Raw genomic sequence first — 21,811 nt, forward strand, 5'->3', positions numbered from 1 at the left:
GGCAGCGTCTGTGGACGGTAAATGGACAGACGGCATTTCGGGGTCTTCAGACTGATGGAGCAGGTTGGAGGAGAGGTGGGGACGAGAGACACAGGGAGATATGAAAGGACGAGGGATCAAAGGGGATGAAGATCAAGGAAAATGGAGAATGGATAATTTCTTCACAGCAGGCGGTGACGAAAGCCATCATAACAAAAGGAGTTGAGTATAGGAGCAAAGAGGTCCTTCTGCAGTTGTACAGGGCCCTGGTGAGACCACACCTGGTGTATTGTGTGCAGTTTTGGTCTCCAAATTTGAGGAAGGACATTCTTGCTATTGAGGGAGTGCAGCGTAGGTTCACCAGGTTAATTCCCGGGATGGCGGGACTGTCATATGGTGAAAGAATGGAGCGGCTGGGCTTGTACACTCTGGAATTTAGAAGGATGAGAGGAGATCTTATTGAAACATATAAGATTATTAAGCGTTTGGACATGCTAGAGGCAGGAAACATGTTCCCGATGTTGGGGGAGTCCAGAACCAGGGGCCACAGTTTAAGAATAAGGGGTAAGCCATTTAGAACGGAGATGAGGAAAAACGTTTTCACCCAGTGACTTGTGAATCTGAGGAATTCTTTGCCTCAGAAGGCAGTGGAGGCCGGTTTTCTGGATGCTTTCAAGAGAGAGTTAGATAGGTCTCTTAAAGATAGTGGGTCAGGGGTAATGGGGAGAAGGCAGGAACGGGGTACTGATTGTGGATGATCAGCCATGATCACAGTGAATGGCGGTGCTGGCTCGAAGGGCTGAATGGCCTACTCCTGCTCCTATTGTCTTATTGTGTATTGTGTATTGTTAGCTAGGGGAAGCTGACACCGAAGCATACAGAGATAACATTTAATCAGGGAGACAGTCAGACTGGTCAGAGAACTGGGAAGTAGGATGGATGGAGAAAGAGGGAAAGCAAGGGCTATCTGAAGTTAGAGAAGTCAATGTTCATACCACTGTAAGCTATCCAAGGGGTGTAAGCTGTCCAAGCGAAATATGAGGTGCTGTTCCTCCAATTTGCGCTGGGCCTCACTCTGACAATGGAGGAGGCCCAGGACAGAAAGTGTGGGAATGGGAGGGGGAGTTAAAGTGTTTGGCAACCGGGAGATCAGGTAGGTTTATACCTACACAGAACAGCGCAGCACAGGAACAGACCTGTTGAGCCACATAGAACATGGAACTAGTGTGAACAGGTGATCGAGGGTTAGTGTGGACTTGGTGGGCTGAAGGGCCTGTTTCCATGCTGTATCGATAAACTAAACTCTAACCAAGTGTTTAGTTTAGTTTAGAGATACAGCACAGAAACAGGCCCTTCGGTCCACCGAGTGCGCTCCGACCAGCAATCCCCACACATTAACACTATCCTACACACACTAGGGACAATTTTTACATTTATCAAGCCAACTAACCACCAAACATGTACGTCTTTGGAGTGTGGGAGGAAACCGTAGCACCTGAAGAAAACCCACGCAGGTCACGGGGAGAACATACAAACTCCGTATGGACAGGGCCCATAGTCAGGATCGAACCCTGGTCCCTGGCACTGTGAGGCCGCAACTCCACCGGTGTGCCACCGATTAACAATGGTCGGCAAGGATTCGATGGGCCGAAGGGCCTGTTTACATGGAAACATAGAAACTAGGTGCAGGAGTAGGCCATTCGGCCCTTCGAGCCTGCACCGCCATTCAATATGATCATGGCTGATCATCCAACTCAGTATCCCGTACCTGCCTTCTCTCCATACCCTCTGATCCCCTTAGCCACAAGGGTGATGTAAGGGGAGGGAGATCCAATTTTGAGCGACCTTGGTGGGCTGGTGAGGCTGGTGTATCTCCAAACGACATCTCTACATCTAGAAAGCACAGTGTGGAACGGGACCGGAATTCCCGGCGGGAACGGAGCCTCGGGAGACACTCACATGCGGATGATGTTCCTGACATTGAAGTTCTCCAGCGGCGCGACGTCAGGGTCTTCCCCCTTCTCATCCTGCAGCACGATCTGCTGTAGTATCCTGTCGAGGAGCTGCCAGTGCTGGCTGTTGGTTCCGTTCCTCTTCCCTGTGGGAGGAGGGTGGGGACAGCGGTCAGGGACATCCACACACCCTCCCCCCCCCCCCACCCCCCCCATAGAGTCATAGTGAAACATTGTGGAAACAGGCCCTTCGGCCCAACATGCCCACAATGGCCAACAATGTCCCAGCTACACCAGTCCCACCTGCCTGCATTTGGTCCATATCCCTCCAAACCTGTCCTATCCATGTACCTGTCTAACTGTTTCTATAAAGTCAACAAAGTCCTATCAAGAATAGTCCGAGGGTCACCATTGAGGTGCATAGCGGTTCTAAGTGTCCCTTTAAGTGCATTTTAAATGGTGTTACAGTCCCAGCCTCAACTTCCTCCTCTGGCAGCTTGTTCCATACACCCACCTGTACTCAACTCCTCTTGTTATGAAGGCCAACGTGCCATTTGCGTGAAAAAGTTACCCCTCAGATTCCTATTAAATCTTTTGCCCTTCACCGTGAACCTATGTCCCCTGGTCCTCGATTGGGCAAGAGACTCTGTGCATCTACCCGATCTACTCCTCTCATGATTTTGTACACCTCTATAAGATCGCCCCTCACCCTCCTGCACTCCAAGCCTGCGGCTGATCTAATCTCAGACCTCGGCTCATCCTCTGCCAGTTTCCACACAGCCCTCCATTGGAGAGAACGTGCAAACTCCGCGCGGAGAATGTGCAAACTCCACTCCCCTTGCTTGTGGACTCAGTGGTGTGTTCTGTACATTCTGTACTAACCAGGAGATTGTGTGGTGATAGTCTTGCTGATCTGTGCCTAAAACAAAAGTATTTGACTGTTCCTCGGTACCAGTGATAGTGAAGAGACCATCAGCACCCGAGGTCAGGATTGAACCCGTGTCTCTGGCGCTTTAAGGAGTGGCCCCACCAGCCCACCAAGATCGCTCAAAATTGGATCTCCCTCCCCTTACATCACCCTTGATGATCACATCTCCACAAACCTCAGAGGTGGGAAATTCCAGGGATGGTACCCACACAAGACAATCGAAGACTGCCCAACCTCTCCCTGTAGCTAGTCCCACCTAATCCAGGCAGCATCTGGTGAACCTTCTCCGCACCCTCTCCAAAGCCTCCGCACCCTACCTGTCATGGGGCGACCAGAACTGCACGCGATACTCCAAACGTGGCCTGACCAACGTATTGTAACCAACGGCCTAACCAGTCTGAGGAAACTTACAAAATTCTTAAGGGGTTGGACAGGCTAGATGCAGGAAGATTGCTCCCGATGTTGGGGAAGTCCAGGACAAGGGGTCACAGCTTAAGGATAAGGGGGAAATCCTTTAAAACCGAGATGAGAAGAACTTTTTTCACACAGAGAGTGGTGAATCTCTGGAACTCCCTGCCACAGAGGGTAGTCGAGGCCAGTTCATTGGCTATATTTAAGAGGGAGTTAGATGTGGCCCTTGTGGCTAAGGGGATCAGAGGGTATGGAGAGAAGGCAGGTACAGGATACTGAGTTGGATGATCAGCCATGATCATATTGAATGGCGGTGCAGGCTCGAAGGGCCGAATGGCCTACTCCTGCACCTAATTTCTATGTTTCTATGTTTAAGAAGGGTCTCGACCCGAAACGTCACCCATTCCTCCTCGCCAGAGATGCCGCCTGTCCCCGCTGGGTTACTCCAGCATTTTGTGACCATCTTCGGTGTAAACCAGCATCTGCAGGTCCTTCCCACACTGGTTGGTGAGGCAGGTCTATCAATGTCTTACAAAGCTCCATCATGACTTTCTGACTTATACTCAAGGCCCCTAACCAAAGAAGGCAAGCATACCGTCCATATGCTTCCATTCCTACATTGTCTACTTCTGACAGGTCTCCCCTCAACCTGTAACGCTCCGGAGAAAACAATCTACGTTTAACCACCCTCTCCCTGTAGCTAATACCTTCCAATCCAGGCAGCGTTCTGGTCCGCTGGAAACGTAGAAACATAGGTGCAGGAGTAGGCCATTCGGCCCTTCGAGCCTGCACCGCCATTCAATATGATCATGGCTGATCATCCAACTCAGTATCCTGTACCTGCCTTCTCTCCATACCTCCTGATCCCTTTAGCCACAAGGGCCACATCTAACTCCCTCTTAAATATAGCAACTCCCTCTTAAATATAGCAGACTACATGTTATCATAAGTTCATAAGAGATAGAAGCCATTCGGCCCATCAAGTCTACTCCACCATTCACTCATGGTTGATCTATCTCTCCCACCTAACCCCATTCTCCTGCCTTCTCCCCATAACCCCTGACACCCGTACTAATCAACGATCTATTGGGCCTGAGCCACTTCAGGCGATTTTTTAGGCGACTGCCAGCGATTAAGACAATGGAATTCACCAAAGTCAGCACCAGCGACAACCTACGTCACCTGGCGATAAACCTACGTTAACCTGGCGACAACCTACGACAGCACCTACGACAACCTACCACAACCCATGACAACCTACGACAGCCCAAATTGTCGCCACTGTCGCCGAAAAAGTTTCAACCTGTTGGAAATTTTCTGCCAGTCGCCTGTAGATGCCTAAAAAAATCTCCCAAGTGGGTCAGGCCCATATCTATCTCTGCCTTAAAAATATCCATTCACTTAGCCTCCACAGCCTACTGTGGCAAAGAATTCCACAGATTCTCCAACCTCTGACTAAATAAATTCCTGGAAGGGGAAGACAACGGAGAACTCTGCTTACAGGGCATCTGCAGGCAATGCTGGAGCACTGAAACCAGGTGTGGGTAGGCGTCCGTGTGACTCAGCTTCTTCCGAATTAGGTCAAACATCTGACTCGTGCTTCTGGTGTCGATGTGGACCTGAAATGGAGAGAGCACGGGTTGCATTCTCACTGGATAGCGAGGAAGGATTGTCAATGGACACAGCATTCTCACACAAGAAGGATACCAAGCAGCCTAAAGGGCCTGTCCCACTTTCCCGAGTCACTCACAAATTCTCCCGAGACTCCCGAGAATTCTCCCAAGCTTCAAACTCGGAGAATGTCCGTAGCGAGTCCGTTGAAGGCCGTAGGAGTCCGTAGATATTTAGTAGCGGCTCGTAATGCCAGCCGTAGGTACTCGGGGCATCAGGCTTCATATTTGAGTATAGAAGCTGGGATGTAATGTTAAAATTGTACAAGGCATTGGTGAGACCAAATCTGGAGTATGGTGTACAATTTTGGTCGCCCAATTATAGGAAGGATGTCAACAAAATAGAGAGAGTACAGAGGAGATTTACTAGAATGTTGCCTGGGTTTCAACAACTAAGTTACAGAGATAGGTTGAATAAGTTAGGTCTTTAGTTCTCTGGAGCGCAGAAGGTTAAGGGGGGACTTGATAGAGGTCTTTAAAATGATGAGAGGGATAGACAGAGTTGACGTGATCAAGCTTTTCCCTTTGAGAATAGGGAAGATTCAAACAAGAGGACATGACTTCAGAATTAAGGGACAGAAGTTTAGGGGTAACATGAGGGGGAACTTCTTTACTCAGAGAGTGGTAGCGGTGTGGAATGAGCTTCCAGTGGAAGTGGTGGCGGCAGGTTCGTTGGTATCATTTAAAAATAAATTGGATAGGCATATGGATGAGAAGGGAATGGAGGGTTATGGTATGAGTGCAGGCAGGTGGGACTAAGGGAAAAAAGTTGTTCGGCACGGACTTGTAGGGCCGAGATGGCCTGTTTCCGTGCTGTAATTGTTATATGGTTATATGGTTATATGGTTATATGGAAAGTCGGGACGTTTTTTCAACATGTTAAAAAATGTCCACAAGTAAAAAATATAGCCCTGAGTACCCACGGCTGGCTTTTACCGTAATTATCCAAGTTTGAATGAAGGAGAAAACTGGGGCGAATTCGTGAGTAATTTGGGAAAGTGGGACAGGGGCTTAAAGCACTCCCAGGCTGAAGAAGCACCCGGTACAGATGGGGGAGGGTCTGGAGGAAGGGGGGGGATATCTCCCTGTCGGTCTGCTCCTGGGCCCGGCCAAGATGGCCATTGGCGGGTCCAGGCAGCGGGTAGTCGATGATTACACCGGGGTCGGCTGCCTGCCCCTTTTCCGGGCCTACATCCATGGAGCGGGAACAGGCGGTGTCCATGGGGACTCTTGGGGCCTTCCGTGAACGCTGGTCACCGCGGGAGACCGAGTGGATTCCTGATGAGGATGATGTTATTTTACAATTGATGACTGTTGTTTAGTAAACTGCCACAGAGGCAGTCTTGATCATGTTGGCCTTTTGAATGTGTGTTTTTGTTTTCTGAATAAAAGTATCTGAAGAAGGGCCTCGACCCGAAACGTCACCCATTCCTTCTCTCCAGAGATGCTGCCTGTCCCGCTGAGTTACTCCAGCATTTTGTGCCCATCTTCGGTGTAAACCAGCATCTGCAGTTCCTTCCTACACACTAAAGGCAATGGTGGAGACACAAGAAACGGCAGATGCTGGAATCTGGAGCATAAAAGACAAAATGCTGCAGTAACTCAGCTGGTCAGGCAGCATCTATGGACGGACTTCCTTCTGGGAGGCGACTCTGGCCAACCAAGGCCACCGCAGCCAGACATGGGTCTCTATTCCATGGAGCGCAGGAGGATGTGGGGGGATCTTGTAGAGGTGGACAAAATCATGAGAGAAATAGATCGGGTAGACGCACAGAGTCTCTTGCCCAGAGTAGGGGAATCGAGGACCAGCGGACATAGGTTCAAGGTGAAGGGGAAAAGATTTAATAGGAATCCGAGGGATAACTTTTTCACACAGGTGGGTGTATGGAACAAGCTGCCAGAGGAGGTAGTTGAGGCTGGGACTATCCCATCGTTTAAGAAACAGTTGGACAGGTACATGGATAGGACATGTTTGGAGGTATATGGACCAAGCATGGGCAGGTGGGACTTGTGTACCTGGGACATTGTTGGCCAGTGTGGGCAAGTTGGGCTGAAGGGTCTGTTTCCACACTGTATCACTCTATAACTAAAAACAGCTTTCTTTCCACGAGCAGTAGCTCTGCTCAACAGCCAAAAGTCTGTAGCCTCTTTTCACTCTGGGATTTTACTTTTAATGTTTAAATTATAAAGTTTTATTTTTAATTGTCTGTTGTGTATCGTGTTTTCATCCTTTTGCGATCAAAGTGTGTGTACATACTTGGCAAATAAAAATGTTTATTCATTTTTATTCATTCATAGAGAAAGAAAGAAAGAAAGAAAGAAAGAAAGAAAGAACTGCAGATGCTGGTTGATACACAAAAGGACACAAAGTGCTGGAGTAACTCAGCGGGCCAGGCAGCATCTCTGGAGAACATGGATAGGTGACGTTTCGGGTACGAAGAAGGGACGCGACCCAAAATATTTCCAGAGATGTTGCCTGACCTGCTGAGTTACTCCAACACTTTGTAACTTTCTGCGGATGGAAAGGTCAGGCGATGTTTCGGGTCCCGTTTCTGTCCAATGTTATTCTGGGGTATTGCATGCAATCTGGAGTTATGCGTGCATATGAGTAGTACTGCTTGCAGTTCTGTTCGCCACTAACACAAGGAGGATGTGGGGGCTTTGGAGAGGGTGCAGAGGAGGTTTACCAGAATGATACCTGCTATTAGCTAAAGGGAGCGTTTGGCAGACTTGGATTGTTTGATTTGGAACTTTGGAGGTTAAGGGGAGACCTAATAAGAGTGTGTACAATGCTGAGAGACATAGATAAGGTAGACAGTCTGAACCTTTTCCCAGGGTGGAAATATCAAATACGGGAGGGCGCAGCTTTAAGATTTGAGGTGCAACGTTTAAAGGAGACTAGACGACCCGTTGGGTCCCCTTTGTGACGCTAGTCAAGTACTCACGGAAGTATTAGATCAAAATGAAGATCTGAAAATACCGGACCCGGCAACTCTCCCCCAACCGCGCAGGCGCGGCTGACGGGCCCGGCAAGTGGGGGTGCACCGCGCAGGCGTGAGTGCCACGTTGAAACTTGTCCCGTTCACAATATAAAGTTCATCAAAGTTTATTAAGTGAATTACTTTGTAAAATATAACAAAACTTGATACTGCACACTGCAGGCGAATGGTGAGTAAGGCGCCCCAAAATTGCTGCGCTATCGTGTACCATTTTGGCTGTATTTCGGGAACATACATACACGATGAGACTTTTAGTTATATATACTAGACATTGGGTCACCATTGTGATGACAGTCAAGTACACACAGAAGTATTAGATCAAAATGGCGATCTGAAAATGGGTTACAGAGGGTAGTGGGTGTCTGGAACGTGCAGGAGGCAGATACGATATTGGTGCTTAAGAGACTTTTGGATAGGCACAATGATAAGCAGGGAACATCGGCATATGGATTATGTGCGGGCAGGTAAGGGTTGGTATCGGCATCATGTTCGTCACAAACCTTGTGAGACAAGGAGCCTGAGCTTTCTATGTTCTACCTGTGAGGGAAAAGGACAGTCAACATTTCGGGTCAAGACCCTTCATGTGGTCTGGACTTCATCTTGTACCGTGACATATCTTATCTCCTCGGAAGATCTTCACTCCACAGCCTTCAACCTGGTGGTTCCACCGACCCCGTACAGCCCTTATCAATCTCCTGTACAAAGCAGTCCAGCTGAAGGCAGACACAAAATGCTGGAGTAACTCAGCGGGACAGGCAGCATCTCTGGAGAGAAGGAGCGGGTGACGTTTCGGGTCGAGACCCTTCTTCAGACCAGTCCAGATGATGGTCTCGGCATGAAACGTTCTTTGTCCATCTCCCACCACATATGGAAAGGGGTGGCCCGGTGGCGCAGCGGTAGAGTTGCTGCCTCACAGCGAATGCAGCGCCAGAGAACCGGGTTCCATCCCGGCTACGGGCGCTGTCTGTACAGTTTGTACGTTCTCCCCGTGACCGCGTGGGTTTCCACCGAGATCCTCGGTTTCCTCCCACACTCCAAAGACGTGCAGGTTTGTAGGTTAATTGGCTTTGGTAAAAATTGTTAATTGTCCCTGGTGTGTGTAGAATGGTGCTAGTGTGCTGGGATCGCTGGTCGGAACCAACTCGATGGGCTGAAGGGCCTGTTTCCGCGCCGTATCTCTAAACATAAACAAACCCTTCACGCGATGGTATCTTCCGGAGCCAAAGATATTTGACCCCAAAGCTGAATTATTGGTTTGTCACTTACCATGTCTAGTCGTTTTGCCAGTTCATTCTCATCCTCATTTCTGACCATCTCAAAGAAGTCTAAGTGCCTGAATACAAAGGGAACAAACAAAATGGTCAGAGTTCATGTCTACCCTCAGCCAACCTTCCCTCAGCCAAACTCTTGAAGACTTTGATCGTGCCGGAGTAACTCAGCGGGTCAGGCAGCGTCTGTTGCGAACATAGATAGGTGACGTTTCACAGAGTGCTGGAGTAACTCAGCGGGTCAGGCAGCATCTGTAGAGAACATAGATAGGTGACGTTTCACAGTGCTGGAGAGAAGGAACCTCCTTGGAGAGAAGGAACGGGCGACATTTCAGCTCGAGACCCTTCTTCAGTCTCGACCCGAAACGTCACCCATTCCTTCTCTCCAGAGATGCTGCCCATCCCGCTGAGTTACTCCAGTTTCTTGTGTCAATCTTCGATTTAAAACCAGTTTAAATCTGCAGTTCCTTCCTACAGCATAATCAAGGACCCTTCTTCAGACTGAGAGTCAGGGGAGAGAGGGAGATAGAGATAAGGTCGGGTAAGGTGTGAAAAGGAGACATCAAAGGGGACAAAGCTCAAGGAAAATGTAGCATAGATCATTGTTAGCTAGGGGAAGGTGACAACGAAACAAACAGAGGTAACATTTAATCAAGGGGACAGTCAGAGTGGTTGGAGAATTGGGAAGGTGGAGGGATGGAGAGAGAGGGAGAGCAAGGGTTACTTGAAGTTAGAGAAGTCAATGTTCATTCCGCTAGGGTGTAAGCTGCCCAAGCGAAATATGAGGTGCTGAGGTGAACATGAGCCGCCTTTCCGAGATGCCCAGCGTACCGTTCTGTGACGCGGAGAGGCGCGTACTGTACAGGCTGCTCCTGCACACTCTCCACTTCCTCGCCCTCGTCTTTCGTCCAGACACATCCTGGCGGTCCGTGTTACCACCTGACGAGGGGAGCGGTCCCCAGTGGAGGTCTATCTACAAGGGAGTCCTCCCCCTTTACATCGGGGACCTGGGGTGGAGAGTATTGCACAAAGCCGTGGCCTGTAATAGGTATTTGAGCCGGTTCACAGACTCTTCCCCTGCTTGTCATTTCTGCGGTGAGGAAGAGACCGTGTTCCACTGTGTACATAGAGTGTGAGAGGTTGCAGCCACTGTTCGAATATCTGAAAGGGCTGCTCCTCAAGTTTTGGCTACATTTTAGTCCAACACTATTAATTTATGGGCACCCGGTGCAGAGGGGGGAAGGATGGGAGGGAGGAGTGGGTCTCCCTGTCGGTCTGCTCCTGGGCCTGGCCAGATGGCCATTCGCAGGGTCCAGGCAGCGGGCAGTCGATGGCCACACACCGGTTGCCTGCCTGCCCCTTTTACGGGGTTACGTCCGAGCTCGCGTGTCCCTAGAAAAGGAACACGCGGTGTCCATGGGGACTGTGGAGGCCTTCTGTGCACGCTGGTCACCACAGGAGGTTGAATATATTATCGATAAGAATGTTAATATTTTAATTTGATAATTTTGTTTAAGTGTTAAGAGGGAACACGTGGTGTCCATGAGGACTTTGGAGGCTGTGAGAGAAGGGAAACTGGTCGCCGTTGAAGGTCGAGTGTTTTGTTGATAAACGGAACACTCGACCTTCAACGGCCATTTCGTGGATCCAGTTGACGTTGACGTTATTAATTTGACGATCATTTGTTTGTAAACTGTCAGCATAGGCAGTCTTTGATTGTGTTAATACTCTATGTTTATTTTTATTTTTTGAATAAAAGTAGTTTCATAATAATAAAAAAAAGAGGTGAACATATATATATTCGATGCATCTGCCTCCACCACCACCCATCACCCTCTGTGTAACAAAACTTGTCCTGCACATGCCCTTTAAACTTTGCCTCTCTCACCTTAAAGCTACGCCCTACAGTCTTTGATATTTCCACAGTGGGGAAAAAAAGTGTTGACTGTCCACCTTGTCTTTGCCTCACATCATTTTATATATTTCAATCATGTATCTCCTCAACCTCTAGGGCACTCCTGAGAGAATTATCCAAGTCTGTTCGGAACTTTTTTGTGTGTTTATTGTGTCTATGAGTACAGGTTGAACACTGGGCGGCACAGTGGAGCAGCAGTAGAGTTGCCGCCTAACAGCGCTTACAGCGCCGGAGACCCGGGTTCAATCCCGACTACGGGTGCTGTCCGTACGGAGTTTGTACCTTCTCCCCGTGGGTTTCCTCCGAGATCTTCGGTTTCCTCCCACACTCCAAAGACGTGCAGGTTTGTAGATTAATCAGTATCAATGTAAAAACTGCCCACATCTTGTCCGCGCCGACCAGCGATCCCCACACATTAGCACTACCCTACACACACTAGGGACAATATTTACACTTACACCAAGCCGAGCGGGAGTGCGATAAACAGCAACACAAAGGCTATCAAGCCTTGTCCCAGTAACTCCACTGGGAGAAAGTGATGGCATGTAGAAGGATGAACCAATATGTATCTGTGCTGCCATTATTCCGGTGGGGGCAGATTGGAATCGACAACAAACAGTAGACTTCTGTAGTGCCTCTCCATGTGGGAGAAGGCTGGCACAGTGACGCAGCTTCACGGGTGGAAGAGTGGTATACAAGAGTGGAGCGAACGTATGGGATGACAGTCGAACTCCTCTGGGACCGGCAGGCAAAGAGCCCCCACACTCTGACGCCATCTTGGCAACAAATGAACAAACAAAATGGCCGCATAGCAGAAGCGTCCGCGTCGCAGGGGGGGGCTGGAAACTGGAAGTATCCTGAGTTAATTCTGCTACCACCATCATCTATTGCGACAAGTGATGGCTCCCACTGATTGTCGCCGGAAGCTTGGGTCCTTTTCAAGGACGGACGATGACAGCGAGGTCAACATTTGTAACAAGATGGACACGGAAAGAAGAAGAATAAACAAAATGTAGACGCGCTAAAAGAACTGGAGCTAGCAGCTGGAGAAGGGCGGAACGGTGGCGCAGCGGTAGAGTTGCTGCCTCACAGCACCAGAGACCCGGGTTCGATCCCGACTACGGATGCTGTCTGGATGGAGTTTGTACATTCTTCCATCGTCCGGTTGGCGGCGCGACACTGTTGCAGCGGCCCCTACAGCCTGTCTGTCTTTTTTTTATTTTTTTGTCTAGTTAAATGTAGTTGTTGTGCTTTTTTTATATTCTGTTTTTAACTGTGTATATGTGGGGGGCGGGGGGGGGAGGGGGATACTTAAAAAAAATCTCTTCCCCGCACGGGAGACCCGACCTTTTCCCTGTCGGGTCTCCGTTGTCATTGGGTCCTAGCACCGTGGAGCGGCCTCCAGCTGGAATGACCTGGGGGCTCCAGTCGGGGAGCCTGCAGACTTACCATCATGGGGCTGGCCGGCTTCGGAGCGTGGGGAGCGGTGATGGCTCGCTGCTGCGGCCCGACTCCAGAGCTCGGAGGCTCCAGCAACGCAGCTTCTGTGGACCGTCGGGGTATCGGGAGCTCGCGGGTCCGGGTGGGAGACCGCTTTCTGGAGCTCCCGCAACGCAACTTCTCCAGCCAGTGTCACAGGGTTGGAACAACCCGGAGCGGGGCCGTACATCGCCCGGTGCGGCTTTAATGGCCGCGGGACATTCCAACGCCCGCCGGGGCTCCAACTTCGTGACATTTAGATCTGGAGCGGGGCCGTACGTCGCCCGGCGCGGCCTAAAATGGTCGTGGGACTTACCATCGCCCGCTTGGGGCTTCAACATCGGAGAGAAATGGTGCAGGGGAGAGAACAGACTTTGCCTTCCATCACAGTGAGGAGGAGATTCACTGTAATGGATGTTTCTGTAAATTGAATTGTGTGTATGTCTTGTAGGAATTGTCTTTGTTGTATGGCTGTGGAAACGGAGTTTCGTTTGAGCCTCACTGAGGTTCAAATGACAATAAATATTGTATTGTATTGTATTGACCCTGTGGGTTTTCTCCGGGTGCTCCAGTTACCTCCCACACTCCAAAGACGTGCAGGTTTGTAGGTTAAGTGCCTTCGTTAAATTGTCCCCAGTGTGTAGGATGGTGTTAGTATATGCGGTGATCGCTGGTCGGCGCGGACTCGGTGGGCTGAAGGGCCTGTTTCTACGCTGTCCCTACACACTAGGGATAATTTATGGGGTGGAAGATTGCAACCTTCACGTGGTCTGCCCTGTTTCGACTAATGCAATCAACTCGACGTGCACAAACGGATTATCAAATAGAACAAGTTGTCCAACAACTTTAGACTGTGAACGCCACACGAAAGAAGAAGAAGGGACAATTTACGGATTTTGTTTTACTGAAGCCAATCAACCGATGAACCTGCACGCCTTTGGAGTGCGGAAGGAAACCGGAGCACTCGGAGAAAACCCACGCGGGTCACGGGGAGAACGCACAAACTCCGTACAGATGGTACCTTAGTCAGGGATGGAACCCGGGTCTCTGACACTGTGAGGCGGCAACTCTACCACTGCTCCACCATGCCGCCATAATGTAAAGTCAAGTGGCTGAGGCATTTCGGAGTCAGCAGCCAAGGTTTGGTGTGAAAAACAGAAAATGCTGGAAACACTTAGAACCATGCGTGGAAACAGAAACAAAGTTAGTGTTTCAGGTCGTCAGAACTCGAGTGGAGAGAAAACAAACTTACTTGTGTTCTGTTTTCATTTCTGATTTCCAGCAATTTTGGTTCTGTTTGCATTTTCAAGCTCTTGGTTTACTTTGGGTACAGCAGTCGCTCGGTGTCAAAGGGGGCCCTTTCACTACCGCACCTGCGCCAGCCCTTTGAAAGGGTTGTCCAAATATTGCCACCCCTTCCCCCCCCCCCTCAGCACATCCTTATTTTCAAATATTTTCCTGCGCAAATATTTATCCATTTCCTTTTGAAATACCGAAGCTGCTTCCACTGCCACTGCCAGGTGGCGCAGCGGTAGAGTTGCTGCCTCACAGCACCAGAGGCCCGGGTTCCATCCAGACCACGGATGCTGTCTGTACGGAGTTTGCACGTTCTCCCCGTGACCTGCGTGGGTTTTCCCCGGGTGCTCCATTTCCTCCCACACTCCATAGACGTGCAGGTTTGTAGGTTAATTGGCTTGATATAAGTGTATAATTAACGCTAGTAGGATAGTGCTAGTGTATGGAGTGATCGCTGATCGGTGCGGACTAGGTGGGCTGAAGGGCTTGTTTCCGCGCTGTATCTCTAAGCTAAACAAAACTAAGCCTTTGCAGGCAACTTTCTTTAAGACTACAATACCTTGCTGTGCATATAAAATCCTCCCCATCTCCACCTGTTACTAAAGGTCTAAACATCCACCCCAGCATTGTAAACAGTTCCACAAATGCATTGTATACGTACGCATGCTATCAGGCAATTGAACCATCCTCTTACCAACCAGAGAGCGGTCCTGACTTAAAGCCCTGTCCCACTGTACGAGTTCATTCAAGAGCCCTCCCGAGTTTAAAAAAAAATTCAAACTCGTGGTAAGCAGGTAGAATGTACGTAGCGGGTACGTCAGGGCTCGGGGACGTCTCTTAGCGGCTCGTAACGCTAACGGCAGGTACATGGGAAACGCAGTAAGCTTGGGAAGACTCGTGAAGATTTTTCAACATGTTGAAAAATGTCCACGAGAGCCCCGAGTACCTACGAGCGGCCATTACCGCAAATCTCCGAGTTCGAATCAAGGCAAACTCGGGAGAATTCTTGAATGAACTTGTACAGTGGGACAGGGCTATTACCATCTACCTCAATGGAGACCCTCGGACTATCTCTAATCAGACTTTACTGGACTTCATCTTGCCCTAGTACTAAACGTTATTCCCTTTATCCTGTATCTGTGCACTGTGGACGGCTTCATTGTAATCATGTATTGTCTTTCCACCTTTCAATAAGATTTCCCCATCCTCCTCCCTCCCGCCCCTCTCTCCCATCATTCTTCTGCCCCCCGCCCCCCCACACCCCGCCCCCCCACACTTTACAATCAGGCACAGTGGCGTAGCGGTAGAGTTTGTTGCTCTACATCCCGACTACAGGTGCTGTCTGTACGGAGTTTGAACGTTCTCCCCGTGACACGCGTGGGTTTTCTCCGGGTTCTTCGGTGTGAGGATCACTGGTCAGTCGGACTGAGTGGGCCGAAGGGCCTGTTTCCGCGCTGTATCTCTAAACTAACCTAAACTAAAAAGAAGGGTCTCGGCCCGAAATGTCACCTATCCATGTTCTCCAGAGATGCTGCCTGACTTGCTGAGTTACTCCAGCACTCAGTGAAACGTCACCTATCCATGTTCTCCACAGATGCTGCCTGACCCGCTGAGTTACTCCAGCACTCAGTGAAATGTCATCTATCCATGTTCTCCACAGATGCTGCCTGACCTGCTGAGTTACTCCAGCACTCTGTGAAATGTCACCTATCCATGTTCTCCAGAAATGCTGCCTGACCCGCTGAGTTACTCCAGCACTCAGTGAAATGTCATCTATCCATGTTCTCCACAGATGCTGCCTGACCCGCTGAGTTACTCCAGCACTGTGTGAAACGTCACCTATCTATGTTCTCCACAGATGCTGCCTGACCCGCTGAGTTACTCCAGCACTCAGTGAAATGTCACCTATCCATGTTCTCCACAGATGCTGCCTGACCCGCTGTTACTCCAGCACTGTGTGAAACGTCACCTATCCATGTTCTCCACAGATGCTGCTTGACCCGCTGTTACTCCAGCACTGTGTGAAATGTCACCTATCCATGTTCTCCACAGATACTGCCTGACCCGCTGGGTTACTCCAGCACTTTGCGCCATTACCTGTCTAATGTTGCATTCTCGTGGCTCCGCAACTTGTCGATTACGGGTTGAATTCCCAGCATGAGGAACTCATACCGCAGGTGCAGTCGGAATTCCAGGTTGTCCTGCAAGGAAGAAAAGACATCATTAAACTCAGGGGCCCTGCTTTAGCTAAAGCAGGGCAGCACAGTGGCGCAGCGGTCGAGTTGCTGCCTCACAGCTCCAGAGGCCCGGGTTCCATCCCGACTACGGGTGCTGTCTGTGCGGAGTTTGCACGCTCTCCCCGTGACCTGCGTGGGTTTCCTCCGGGTGCTCCGGTTTCCTCCCACACTCCAAAGACGTGCGGGTTTGTAGGTTAAATGGCCTCTGTAAATTGTCCCTAGTGTGTAGGATAGAGCTTGTGTGGGGGCGATGGATGGATGGTGTGGACTCAGTGGGCCGACGAAAGGCCTGTTTCCACACTGTATCTCCAACTAAAGACAAAAATCCGTGAGTGCACCGCTGATGCCAGTAGTCCATCTGACTGGGGTTTAATTGCCAGATGTGCCTGCCTACACTTTCAAGCCCATCTTTGCTAATTCCATCTCCACTGCTCACCGCACCATTTCTATCTGAGATTGCCAGTGGAAACGGATGAATGAGCAATTTCCTACTCTTGTAGTCAGCCGTAACGGGAGACCTCCAAGCAAACTGTGGGTATTAGTGGATAGATTGGGTGAAAGGGTGAAGGAGGCAGAAGCCATTGGTGCATTTCAAAAGATCCTCAGTTAGAAGATGGTGAGTCTCCTAGTGAGAAAGTCTGTAGCTGGTGGGACTCCAAGTGAGAAGGTCTGTTGATGGTGAGTCTCCCAGTGAGATGTTTTGATGGTTGCATTCACAGAGAGATATATTGATGGTGAGTCTCCCAGTGGGATGTGTTTCTGGTGGGACTCACAGTGAGATGTGTTTATGGTTGGATTACAGAGAGAAGATATCATGTTCAAGTTCAAGTGAGTTTATTGTCATGTGTCCCTGATAGGACAATGAAATTCTTGCTTTGCTTCAGCACACAGAACATAGTAGGCATTGACTACAAAACAGATCAATGTGTCCATATACCTTTATATAAATATATACACACATGAATAAATAAACTGATCAAGTGCAAATAACAGATAATGGGTTATGTTCAGAGTTTTGTCCAAGCCAGGTTTAATAGTCTGATGGCTGTGGGGAAGTAGCTATTCCTGAACCTGGTTGTTGCAGTCTTCAGGCTCCTGTACCTTCTACCTGAAGGTAGCAGGGAGATGAGTGTGTGGCCAGGATGGTGTGGTTCTTTGATGATACAGCCAGCCTTTTGAGGCAGCGACTGCGATAAATCCCCACGATGGAAGAAAGGTCAGATATGTTGATGGTGGGAGTCCTAGTGACATGTTTGGTCGGTTGGACTCTCAGTGTAATGTGTTTATCGTGCAACTCCCAGAAGATGAATTGATGGTGGGACTTCCAGTGAGAAGATGAATTGTTGGTGGGACCTCTGGTGAGAAGATGCAGTTATGGTGGACTCCCAGTGAGATGTGTCGTTGTCGGGACTTGCAGTGAGATGCATTGACGGTAGGACTTGCGGTAAAGGTGCTGCACAAAATGAAACTAAGGCAAACTCCCGCATCTAGCAAGGATATCGATGATGAGGCTTTCTATTACGAGAGAGAACATTTTGGTAAAATATTGTCTTAACAAATTATCAACATTCTGCAGACTTGCATGTGCTGGAATCTCGTGTAGGAAGCAAAGTGCTGGAGTCTCTCAGTGGGTCAGATAGTATTTGTGGGAAAGAACTGCAGACGCTGGTTGAAACCGAAGATAGACACAAAATGCTGGAGTAGCTCAGCGGGACAGGCAGCATCTCTGGAGAGAAGGAATGGATGACGCTTCGGGTCGAGACCCTTCTTCAGACCCAACCCAAAACGTCACCCATTCCTTCTACCCGGAGATGCTGCCTGTCCCGCTGAGTTACTCCAGCCTTTTGTGTCTATCTTCGGGTCAGATTGTATCAGATTGCGACACGGCAGGCGATGCTTGGGACCTTTCTTTGGACCGATTGCAGTAAAGGGGGAACAAGGTGGAAGAGAGGGAGGGATATAGGTGGCAGGGCATGGGGGTGGGTGAAATGGGGGGTACATTGGAAAAATGGGTGCACGCCCAGGGTGGGGGCACAGCAAAGGGTGGAGGAAAAGGGGAGTACGTCACCTAAATTTGGGGAGCTCAATGTTCATACCATGGGGTTGCAAGCTACCCAAGCAGAATGTGAGTGTGCGTGTGACCTCACTCAGGCAATGGAGGAGGCCCAAGACCGAAAGGTCAGTGTGGGAATGGGAAGGAGGGGTTCAATGTTCATTGAAACATACAGAATAGTGAAAGGCTTGGATAGATTGGATGTGTAGAAGATGTTTCCACTCGTGGGAGAGTCTAGGACTAGAGGTCACAGCCTCAGAATTAAAGGATGTTCATTTATGAAGGAGATGAGGAGGAATTTCTTCAGTCAGAGGGTGGTGAATCTGTGGAATTCTTTGCCACAGAAGGCTGTGGAGGCCAAGTCAGTGGATATATTTAAGGCCGAGATAGATAGATTCTTGATTGGTAGAGGTTTTATCATTTAAAAACAAATTGGATAGGTATATGGACGGGAAAGGAATGGAGGGTTATGGTCTGAGTGCAGGTAGCTGGGACTAGGGGAGAATACGTGTTCGGCACGGACTTGAAGGGCCGAGATGGCCTGTTTCCATGCTGTAATTGTTATATGGTTATATAGGTGTCAGGGGTTACGAGGAGAAGGCAGGAGAATGGGGTTTGGAGGAAGAGATAGATCAGCCATGATTGAATGGCGGAGTAGACTTGATGGGCTGAATGGCCTAATTCTACTATCACTTATGATCTGATGATGTTATGACCACGTGCCTCTTTCTCGGTGGTGCCAGGCTTTCCTCTCTCTTTAGGTGAAGGGCTACGAAAGGTAGACTTTGAATTTTTTTGCAGGTTACCGCGTTAAGGTGACGCAATACCTAGCGGCGGCAACACAGGAGAGAGCACCACAACTTACCTCTCCAGCCCCGGCGTTCAGCACAGCGTTGATGAAGGACATGATGGCAGTTTTCAGGTGGACCTCATCTCTGTATCTTCCAGTGCTCTTGTCCAATTCGTTCAGCAACGTCTGCGGAGAAGAGGAGCGGAAGGACTTTCAACAAGTGGTCAAGGGCTTAAATGCTTCTCATCTCTCCGAAAACTCTGCCTCCCACTCTCACTGTCTGCAAAGTAGCCACATGAGGAGTGACAAAGACAAGAAGCAGGCTCCGGACCATTGAGACTGTACTGACCCATCAAATGCTGGTTTTGCTATCTGCTACAATCCTATTGATTCACTAACAACGTCCCCCAGATACCACACATCCATCCACGAGGGCCAGTTAACCTTTGGCAGCACGGTGGGGCAGCTGGTAGGGCTACCGCATTACAGAGCCAGAGACCCGGGTTCGATCCCGACCTCGGGTGCTGTCAGTCTCTGCGTGTGTGGAGTTTGCACGTTCTCCCTGTGACCCGCGTGGGTTTCCTCCGGATGCTCCAGCTTCCTACCACGTGCCAAAGACGTGCGGGTCTTAGGTTAATTGGCCCTCTGAATTGTGTAGGGAGTGGATGAGAACATGGGATAACATGGAACTAGTGCAAATGAGAGATTGATGGCTGGCCTGGGCTCGATGGGCCGAAGGGCCTGTTACAACGCTGTATCTCTGAATTTAGTTTAGTTTAAGTTTAAAGATACAGGATGGAAAGAGGCCCTTCAGCCCACAGAGTCCACGCTGACCTGTACATTAGTTCTATGTTATCCAGTTTTCACAATCTATACACAAGAGGCAATTTTACTGAATTGCCAATTGACTTCCAAACCTGCACATCTTTGGAGTGTGGGAGGAAACCGGAGCACCTGGAGAAAACCCACGCGGTCACAGGAAGAATGTACAGGAAGAAGAACCTACTCCTGCACCTATTGTCTATCTTTCTATGGTTCCTCAGCCCAACTGCATGACTGATGAAGACCCTGCTGCAATAGTTTGAAGGCCGTTGTCACTTTAGTTTAGTTTAGAGATACAGCGCGGAAACAGGCCCTTCGGCCCACCGGGTCCGCGCCGACCAGCGATCCCCGCACATTAACACTATCCTACACACACTAGGGCCAATTTTTACATTTACCAAGCCAATTAACCTACAAACCTGCACGTCTTTGGAGTGTGGGAGGAAACCGAAGATCTCGGAGAAGACCCACGCGGGAGAGCGTACAAACTCCGCACAGACAGCACCCGTAGTCGGGATGGAACCCGGGTCTCTGGCGCTGCATTTTGCTGTAAGGCAGCAACTCTACCGCTGCGCCACCGCGACTGCCCAAACCGTCAGTGTCTGCAGTAGCACCCACTGTGGTGCCAGAGGAAGGGCGTGCGTTACCTGGAAGCGGGTTCTCTCTGAGGCATAGATCTGGTAGTGCAACATTGCCTGCAGTACTTTCTTGTGGCCCCCCGGCACCAGGCAGACGGCCCCCAGGATCTCCAGCACGGCGATCTTGGTCTTGACGTTCTCCGTCCGCAGGCTGTGCGAGATGACGTTGATGCTCTCCGGGTGGGCCAGCACGTGGGCCCGCCCCTGGGAGTTGTTCATCAGAGCCTTGATGCACCCTATAACGGATGTGTGAATGCGGCTCTCCAACGTGTCGTGGGCCATGCTCCTCAGGAAGTTCAGCAGGCACGTCAGCCCGTCCAGCTCGATAAACCTCGTCACGAACCTGCGGGGAGACAAGCGCGGCAGGGCTGCCGTGAAAACTCTCCCCCAATCTCCACCCCCCCCCGCCCCCCCCCGCCCCCGCCCCCTCCACTTGGCAAGAATCATCCCAGAAACAAGTGGGTTAACATAAGATCAAAAGGAATAGGAGTAGAAAGGCCATTCGGCCCATCGGATCTACTCCGCCATTCAATCGTGGCTGATCTATCTCTCCCTCCAAACCCCCTTTTCTCCCCATAACCTCTGACACCCGTACTAATCAAGAATCTATCTATCTCTGCCTTAAAGATATCCACTGACTTGGCCTCTACAGCCTTCAGTGGCAAATAGTTCCACAGATTCACCGCCCCCTGACTAAAGACATTTCTCCTCATCTCCTATCGATGAGCTCCACCCTCTCCGGCGACTAAGGAAAGCAGGTCTATCTACTGCTCATCTAAGGACCTTCTACAGTGGCACCATAGGTATATTGCCTACGGCATTACTTCCTGGTTTGGGAGCTGCAAGGCTTATGAGCAAAACCAACTCAACAGGATAGTGAAGACAGCCAGCAGGATCATTGGTGCCCCACTCCCTTTCCTGTTGGAGATCTATAAGAAGTGGAGCATCAGCAGAGCCATCTCCATTATCAAGGACCCCTACCATCCATCACACCACATCTTCTCCATTCTGCCATCTGGGAAGAGGTACAGGAGCATCAGCTGCAAAACCAGCAGGATGCTCCACAGCTTCTTCCCACAGGCAATAAGACTGGTTAATGGACTGTGTCCCCTCCCCATATATCGTTCACCAACACATTCAACCTCGTCCATACTTTGACAGCTAGGCACCTGTCAAAGCAAAGCCACTGTCGGTCGGAATGTCTGTTTTTATTTGATTGTAAATTTTAGGCCTACTTTCTGTTTTTAGATATGGTAATTTAAATTTTTTTAAAGCTCTATGTATTTATCCTGTTTTTATTAACTACACTGAATGGAAATTGACCGAGAAACATTTTTTCGTTTCATCTGTGTATGCAAGTACTCAGTTAAAATG

The 21,811-nt window shown here is 49.7% G+C and overlaps 1 protein-coding gene across 1 annotated transcript in view; it reads right to left on the reverse strand.

Annotated features, from left to right (window-relative positions):
- The window catches only part of daam2 (dishevelled associated activator of morphogenesis 2), a 274,185-nt gene that overhangs the window by 88,919 nt on the left and 163,455 nt on the right, over window positions 1–21,811 (reverse strand). Inside the window, exons 6-11 of the mRNA XM_033020571.1 lie at window positions 20,447–20,780; window positions 19,053–19,163; window positions 15,995–16,098; window positions 9,206–9,272; window positions 4,772–4,889; window positions 1,939–2,077 (exon numbers count right to left, since the gene is read on the reverse strand). Of these exons, the coding sequence (XP_032876462.1) occupies window positions 1,939–2,077; window positions 4,772–4,889; window positions 9,206–9,272; window positions 15,995–16,098; window positions 19,053–19,163; window positions 20,447–20,780 (873 nt within the window). The remainder of the gene's footprint in view (window positions 1–1,938; window positions 2,078–4,771; window positions 4,890–9,205; window positions 9,273–15,994; window positions 16,099–19,052; window positions 19,164–20,446; window positions 20,781–21,811) is intronic.

This window comes from Amblyraja radiata, chromosome 5, assembly GCF_010909765.2.
Source record: "Amblyraja radiata isolate CabotCenter1 chromosome 5, sAmbRad1.1.pri, whole genome shotgun sequence".
NCBI classification, from domain to species: domain Eukaryota; kingdom Metazoa; phylum Chordata; class Chondrichthyes; order Rajiformes; family Rajidae; genus Amblyraja; species Amblyraja radiata.